The sequence below is a fragment of the Ailuropoda melanoleuca genome, unplaced genomic scaffold (assembly GCF_002007445.2).
Source record: "Ailuropoda melanoleuca isolate Jingjing unplaced genomic scaffold, ASM200744v2 unplaced-scaffold1412, whole genome shotgun sequence".
Classification (NCBI taxonomy): Eukaryota; Metazoa; Chordata; class Mammalia; order Carnivora; family Ursidae; genus Ailuropoda; species Ailuropoda melanoleuca.
In genome coordinates, this window is record NW_023182860.1 from 53,947 (window position 1) to 62,789 (window position 8,843).

Genomic DNA, 8,843 nt, shown 5'->3' on the forward strand with positions numbered 1-8,843 from the left:
CATTTATAATTGTCATATTCAGTTGTTGGATACATCCTTTAAGAATAATATAGTGACCTTCTGTATCTCTAACTATAATCTTTAGATTAAAATCCAAACTGTCTTATATGAGAATTGTTACCCCAGCTTTCTTTTGAGGTCCACTGGCATGAAAGATTATATTCCATCACTTTACATTCATTCTGGATGTATCTTTAGGTTCAAATGGGTCTCTGGTGGGCAGCAAATGCATGGGTCATGTCTTTTATCCAATCTGCAATTCTGTGGTATTTTATGGGAGCATTTAGGCCATTTTCATTGAGAGTGATTATTGAGAGATATGATTTTAATTATGCCATTTTGCTGTAGAGTTTTTGTTTCTATATAGTGTGATTTTCTGTTCTGTATCAGTCTTGGGACATTTTTACTTTTATAGAACCACCCTAATATCTCCTATAAGGCTGGTTTCATGGTTACGAAATTGGTTAGTGACTGGCGATTCTGGAAGGTCTTTATCTCTCCATCAATTCTGAATGACAGGCTTGCTGGATAAGGATCCTTGGCTGCATGTTTTTCTCTGAAAGAGCTTTAAAAATGTCGCCCCAACCCTTTCATCCCAGGTCTGTGTAGACAGGTCTGATATAATTCTGATAGCTTTGCCTTGGTACATGAGAAATTCCTTCACCCTGGCCACTTTCAATACTGTATCCTTAGATCTAATATTTGCTAATTGCACTAGGAAGTGACATGGCATAATTTTGTCATGGTTGAGCTTGGGAGGGATCCTCTCTGCCTCTTGGACACGAATGCTTGTTTCCCTCGCTAGATTAGGGAAGATTTAAGCTAAAATTTGTTCAAATATCTCTTCTAGACCTCTCTCTTTCTCCACCCCCTTGGGGATGCATATGATACCAACATTGGAATGTTTCATTGATTCAGTAATCTACTGTAAACTACATTCTTGAGATTGGATTTTTTTGAGCCTAGTTTCTATTTTAACTTTCTCTTCTACTAACCCATCCTCCAATTCGCTGATTTGTTCTTCTGCCTCATTTACCCTGGCCCTCAGAGCCTCTAGTTATGAATGCATTTGATTAATAGTATTTTTAATTTCTGCCAGATTCGCTCTCATTTCCCCCTTAGAGATTCTATATTCTTGTTAATATTTTCATTAATATTTTTTTGAAGTCTGCACATCATCTTGACCATTGTTACTCTGAACTCCATTTCTTATAATTTGGTTATATCCATATCTGTTAGCTCTGTGGCAGAGGCCACAGACTCATGGTCTTTTCTTTGCTGGGGGGAATTCTCCTTCTCATCATTCTGATGAGGAGAGGTTGTGGGGTTGTCCAAAGTCCAAATTATTGACCAGAAACCAGGCAGTGTGCACTTGTTTTATAGGGACCTTAGGGATGTGGGCTTTTTGACTTTTCAGTCTGCCTTCTGGGGTAGTGGCCTGCCGCGTTGATACTTCGGCAACCTTGTTTGGGTAGAGTCTCCCTGTCCCCTGTGTGGGGGGATTGGGATGGGCATTCTGTGAGCCGGTGTTTCCGGCTTTTGTTCTCTGGTGGCTTTCCCTGGTGGTTTGCTGTGCCTCTTCTGAGAGTCAGAGCAGCAGTAGCTGCATCCCAGCCTCTCTCTCAGAACAGAGGGATCGCAGTCCTCTCTCCACTGAGCCCTCTGGCCACTCTAACTCTGCTCTGTTGGTGCTGCTAAACCCTACCTTGTCCCAGGATGTGCGCCCCACAGCCGGCGTACCACCCCTCACATTCATGGCCAGCGTGTCTCTGTCCTTTGTGTTTCTAACACCGCCAGCTGCCAGCCACCCCCCACATGCTCTGGAGCTTCATTTCAGTGTGGATCGCGCACACTACGGAGCTCCAATTTTCAGACTGGTCACACGTGTTCCCCGGTTCAGGATCTCAGTCGTTCTCTGTTGGGTGCTGGTCAGGGAGTCAGCCTGCTCCCCAGTGCTGGTGGCTACCGCTTCCCGGCACCCAAGTGCAGAGGCTCCCTCCCCCTTCCATTTATCTTCCGATATCTGTACACGAATTGATGGCTCCCCGCTTCATATCTCAATACTCAGTGCTGGAGATGTTCATTTGTAGAGATCCAGATTGTCTTCATTCATCTAAGCTGATTCCTTGGGTGTTCAGGATGGTCTGGTACCTATCCAGCTCGACTCAGGGGACCAGCTGAAAAAGGGGACCCCTACTCCCCCACCATCTTAACCGACCCCCAAAGTCACATTCTTAGGTCCTAAGAGCTATGATGTCAATATACGGTCTTTGAGAGGATCCAATTTCATCCAGGTTATTAGGGAAGAAGAATCCTTTTCAAAAGTGTTTATAATTGTTAATATTTTTAAATGTATGCAATATACTTGCACTGCACAAAAATAATACCTCTTAAAAACACCTCCACAATTAAGAAGACAGGAAACTACACAAGACTCATACCATATTAATACATGAGATAGATCATACACCAACTTCTCAGGTCCTGTAAATGAAAACAAATGAATGCATAAATGCACAAACAAACTGGAGACCCGGGTGGCCTCGCTCCCACACTAACTCCATAACTCATGAGCTTCAGTGGGAAGAAAAGTCAGTTCCAAAATGTCTATGGGAGACAGAAGGGGAAGTTAGCAGTGGCCTGTACCATCATCAGAGGAGAAATGTCCCTGAGTGTGAAGACACAGGACAGCAAGGGGGAGACCTGACCACAGGACAGGCATCCAGGGTGAGCAGGAGGTCTCAGAGGCAGTACTGTGGGCAGATGGAGTGAGAAACTCAGGAGGGGATCCCTGGAAACACCACAATGATGGGAAAAGAGGGGAAGGAGACTTTTAGCATCGGCCAGTCACAGGAAAATAGGAAAATAGTAGAGAAGACACAGCCCAAATCCCATGACAAGTAAACCAAAATAACTAGAAAAAATTTTTAATTAACACGTAATATTATTTTTCAAACAGAATAAAACAACCACTGGCTAAATTATTTATTTTGAACAAACCCCACCCACAAAAAACTTGATAAGTGATATTTGATATAGGAAAATAAAAATGAAAAATATTGAAACCCTTAATTATTTTATAGTCCAATATGGAAACATAAATCATGAACATTTCCACATCCTATGCATTAAAATTGGAAGCATCCAGATAGATCAGCAAGTTCTCCACACAAGGGTGATGTGTACATACATGACGCTATCTGCATATTTTCCAACGGTGGCACTGACGTCCTCACAGCAATGCACACGCTGCCCCTGCCCTTGAATGGAGCACTTACAATGGCACCTGTCCTGTGGTTCAGTCCCTGTGAAATGTATACAGTAGGGAGCTCGCCGCAGACAGGAGGGAACTGGGGGAAACAGAGCTCTGAGTTGAGGGGACAATACTGGCCTGACTGCGGGTGTATTGGTGGTTTCTCAGAAGGTATTGGAAAGATTGTCAGTTTGATCATGGGGCTGGTGGCCAAAACTGTTACATATACATAAAGTCACTGAATACTTATTATTATTTTTTTATTTACTCCACACCCTTGTGCATATGCAGGTGGGTAATAACCCTCACCTAGGTGAGCTCCTGGGAAACCTGTGCTGGCTCAGACAACAGCATAGTCTGTGTGTCACTCCTCCCTCCTCCAGGTCAGGTCCTCCCACCAGGACTCTCTCCTACAGAAGCCTCCCCAGAAGCTTCTCAATAAAAGAGACTCAGAGAAAAGACCTGTTTTTGGGGGGATTTTTGTCTCACTTCCTCCTTATCTGAGACGGTGTGGGTAACGGTAGCTGCTCCCATTGCCATGATACATACCACAGTAATAGTCAGGGTCGTCCTCAGCCTGCAGTCTGGAGATGAGCAGAAGCCCTGCATTGGCTGAGGCATCTTTGGACCCAGAGAAGTGGCTGGGGACCCCAGAGCCCTGGTGCGTATCTGAGTCTGAGTAGAACCTCAGCAGATACCGGGGAGGGCTCCCTGGCTGCTGCTGGAACCAGTATGTTTGGTAGCTGCCCACACCGAATCCAGTGCTGAAGGTGCAGGTGAGTCTGGCGGATGATCCCAGAGATGCAGAGAGGGAGGGCGGCTGGGTCCACACAGGCTGGGACAGGGAACCTGCCAACACAGTGTGGTTAATGGGACAAGAAACAGGGAGAAATTAATCAAGAAGCTGACTTCAGGAAGAGTGACTTTGAGAGCTGCCAGTTTCTCCGAGGCCTGTCACTACCTGTACAATAGGAGAGGGGCATGAGGAGGACAGGTGTCCAGGCCATGGTGACACAGACACTGGTCCCCACAGTGGGCTGGGCTGCCCCAGGCCTCCTTTTCTCCTCAACCTGTGTCCCAGGAGGGGCTGTCCATGCAAATGGGCTCCACCCAGTGACTGTCCAGCCCCTCCCTGAGCACTGGTGCTGGAGCTCAGCTCACACCACACACTGAAGAGGATGGGGGTTGGCTTCAGCCCTGGGGAAAGCGCTGGGAGGAAGCACCTGCCGAAACCACACACAATTCCCTGCTCAGCGGACTCTGCCAGGGCTGAGAGGACACAGCTGCTGAGTCCCCATCAGGGAGCACAGGGCCTAGCACAAAGGCCAAGTTCCCTTCAGTGAAAAGTTCCTCAAGGAGCAGCCAAGTAGGGACCACAGGGCAGTCCCACAGCGCCCCCTGTTGGTCATGGGCACAGTGGTCCCTTTGTCCCAAAGCCCTGAGAGCCCAGCTGATTTCTGCAGCTACCCCATCCATCCCTGTGGATACACACATCTGTTGACCAAGCCTTAGTGCATGTTTCCACTGCTGTCTGAAATTACATCATCCCCAACAAATCTTAGGCAGCCCCAATGGCATGAGGCAAAGAAGTATGTAACATTAATTGATATGATAATCTTTGCATGTTTCCAGACTCAATGTTTAATTAAATTTTCTTAGGCTTCTCTAATCCCAAAGGACACAATCTGCGTTCAGATATACAACATAAATGGAGGTAAAGCACATAGGATAACATGCATGGGTCACATTTCTGGTGGCCTGTTGATGAGCTGCTGTGTGTAGTTCTCAGGGAAGGTGCTGGAAGGCACCCCTCATGCTGCTGGGCTCTGCACTGTCTCTGTAAAGGCTCCCTGCACAACTAATGCTCGGGGCTATGTCAGCGCTTATGTTTTTGTGAAACTGAAAATACTCTTCAGATTTCTTTTCACACTAAAAGCCGCTATGAATGTAAATATTCCATAAAAGCCAAGTGTGTAAAGGGAACTTTTAAAAGTTGGGGAGATCCATACTATGTTTCTGAGCGTTGTGCTCATTGACAGTAATTTCTAAGTCCAGGAAGTCCCTTGTTCCATGGGAGATGGAAATGTGTGCATATGTAATTACAGGACTTTTTAATTAAAACAAATAAATCAGCAAATGAAAAAATACAAATATCCACCTCTTTAACGTATGGCTAAAATATGCATGTGCAGCTTCATTCAGACCATCGTCATCAACTCAAATTCTTAACCACAGACATGGTTTCATCTTAGACACATCCTTATACCTCACACACAATCCCCAAGTAATGCCTAAATCCAGTGTTGTTGTCCAAAGAAAAAAAAACATTAAAATGTCCCTACCACCCAAAACAATCTATACATTCAATGCATTTCCTATGAACAGTCCAATGATATTTTCAGAAATAGAAAAACAAAATTCCTGAATTTTATATAGAGCCAGAAAAGGCCTCAAATTGCCAAAGCAATATTGAGAAAGAAGAAAACTGGAGACACCACCCTCCCTGCTTTCCAATTATATTACAACGCTTTATTAATGAAAACAGTATCATATTCTCCTAAAGACACAAAGATCTATTCTGCAGAATAAATGTCCAGAAATAGATATGAGTTCCCCTTGACCAGCAGAGAGGACATAGGCTGAAAAGAGGGCCTTTGAGAGGACACTGGAGAAGAGCTGACATGGATTTTGTAGGGGATTCAGTTAGGTATATGCATGAATCATAGAGCAGATGCCCCAAATGAGATCCTTATGTTCTCACTGATGTTTCTCAGCACACTTTGGGAGACAAAGCAGGTATTACTGGACACCCTGCAGTGGGCACATGGTCACCCTTGCCATGGTGGGCACAGTGCATCCACGTGGTCAATCTGGGGTAAGAAACACAGTCCAATGAACGCTCCTTGCTGGGTGAGGCCACACCAGCCAAGAGCCCCCATCGATGCTGCCCTCTGCTGTCTGCTGCTTCCTGCACTGGGGTGGGCTCCTGGAGGCCTGTCTCCACTGTCAAATCCGGGTACCCATCCCCCTACTGAGTGCACAGTTACTGCTGGGGATGATGAACAAGTTCTAGAAATGGATAGTTGTGATGGGTGCACCACACTGGGAGTCTACTCAATATCTCTGAATTGCACATTAAAGAGTTATTGAAAGACTAAATTTTCTGTTCTGTATATCATAATAATTATAAATTATTAGTTGAAAATCAAATTATATTTAAGAAGCTGTACTCATACAAATATCCTTTACATCCTTATGTGTGTTAAGCTATTTTAAATCATTCTCAGAACTAAAAACATGCAGCAATTTATTTTATTATTTTATTTTTTTCCCTGTAGCCTTCACATACAAATGAAATTAAACAGCATTTGTCTTTCCCTGTAGACCTTATTTCACGTAGGGACATGTCCTGCAGTTTCACCCGTGCTGTCACAAATGGCAGGACATCTTCCTAGAGAGACTCATGCGGTGGACCTCCTCTGTGCACAGGTGGGGGAGACCTTGTTCACCGTGCCCTATAGTCCCCTCGACTGTGCGGATCACTGACAAGCCCCACTGTGTCAGGCAAGGAGAGTAGGACACAGTCCGTGTCTGCGGGCTCAGGAAATCTGCCATGGGGTTCCCGTCGGCCCTGGCAGCGTCAGCTGTGTGTCCCTCACTTCTGTGGATCTACTCCCCCACCATCCCTACAGCAGGCTCAGTGTCTTACAGCAAAGCTCTAGCCTCCTCCTGATGCACACAGCTCCACAGAGAGCTTCACTTCGTGACACTCAACGTTCCTCCCAGGGCTAACTAAACTCTCCTGACACCACTGCTGGAGAGCGGGCACCCAGCCAGGGAGCCAGGCCAGCTGTGCACCTGGAAATCCTGTTCTGAGTCCTCACTCTGCCCTCATCTTACTGCCTCCTTCCCGGGACACGAAGCGGCTCCATCAGCCCTGAGCTCAGGAGCCTGGAGGGTAGGCTGGGTCTCTGCTCTGAGCCCCCGAGGAACGGGCTCCTGAGGTGGAGGACCGCGCACCCACTGGGACGGTCTGCAGGCTCTGACCAAGAAAACTAAGAAAAGTCTATGTGACTTTATGAAGAGAGAAAATGCCAGTGCAACAGGCCCTGGTTTTTACACTTGGGTCACCAGGTGGAGTTTCTGGATTATCACGAGGTTTTGTTGTCTTTTATTTCCCCTGCGAGCTCACTGATTTTGCACAGGACACCGGGAGGAAGGACACTGAGATCTAGCAGATACTTCCGAGTCGGGTCAATGTGCATTCCAGCTATTTTAATTTGGAAGAGAGTCAGTGTACAAGGCTCTGAGCAGCCTGAGGTATATGCCCCAATTCCCCAACTGTGTGTGTCACTGTGACTAGCACTGCTGTGCCCGATCGCACAGTAATAGTCATCCTCGTCCTCAGCCTGCAGCCTGGAGATGAGCAGGAGCCCTGCATTGGCCGAGGTATCTTTGGAGCCAGAGAAGCGGCTGGGGACCCCGGGACCCTGGTGCTTATCTGAGTCTGGGTAGTAGTACAGGAGATACCGGGGATGTCTCCCTGGCTGCTTCTGGTCCCAGTACATGTAGTAGCTGCCAACACTGATGTCCCTACTGGAGGTGCAGGTCAGCCTGGCCATTTTTCCCAGAGATGCAGAGAAGTAAGGTGGCTGAGTCACCACAGGCTGGGAGGGGAACCTGCAAATACAGACATTCACGGGTGATGGAACTATAGTGCAAAAAAAATCTCAAAATTCTGACCATGGGAAGTGTCATTTGGGAACCCTGTGTTCCTGAATCCTGTCCCTACCTGTGCAGTGAGACAGGAACACGAGGAGGATGGGAGTCCAGGCCATGGTGACACAGACCCTGGTCACCACAATGGGATGGGCTGACGCAGGCCTCATTTTCCCCTCCACCCTCTGCCCCAGGAGGGGCTGTCCATGCAAATGGTCTTCATCCTGTGACTGTCCAGCCTCTCTCTGAACCCTGGTGCTGGAGCTCAGCTCACACCACACACTGAGAAGAAAGGAGGTGGCTTCACCCCTGGCGACAGCCCTGGGAGGAAGCACCTGCTGAGACCACACACAGGGGACCCTGTCACGACTCAGGGGACACAATCTTAGTCCCCAGCAAGGAGCACAGGGCCCAGTTTCCAGTTCCAGGCTACTCTGAATGAATGATTTTCACTAAGCCTCTTTGTAGTGACCACTTGGCAGTCCCACTGCACCCCCTGCTGGCGGCAGGGCACACACCTCACCATGGCCCTGAGCCCTGAGAGCCCAGCCTGTTTCCTCAGTTCACCAGATCCCTGTGGATTCACACATCCGTGTTCTGATTCAAGGATAATGTGATCCCATAGTGCTGTCCCTGATTGTTGTAGCATTTTTCACCCTCAGAAGGAGTCCTGATCTATGTGGGATGTAAACTTTTACCTCAATTCAGCGGGAAATGTTGGCACCAGGCAGAAGACACTGCAGACATCATAACACTGCACTGATATGCGATTTAGAATACGCCTACCTTGTGAATGTTTTCCAACTGCTGTGCATTATAGCAATGGATTCCAACTGCTGTCCAATAAATTGAGCTTTATTTTGACCTATTA

At 47.1% G+C, this 8,843-nt stretch overlaps 1 pseudogene and 1 gene segment (V, D, J or C); both read right to left on the reverse strand.

The window, feature by feature from the left end:
* Positions 1 to 3,749: 3,749 nt before the first annotated feature.
* On the reverse strand, positions 3,750 to 4,276 carry LOC117797794. The segment is given in 2 exon segments: positions 3,750 to 4,102; positions 4,215 to 4,276. Coding segments are annotated over 2 exon segments (399 nt in total).
* Positions 4,277 to 7,544: 3,268 nt separating this feature from the next.
* On the reverse strand, positions 7,545 to 8,091 carry LOC117797795 (annotated as a pseudogene).
* Between the last annotated feature and the right edge of the window lie 752 nt (positions 8,092 to 8,843).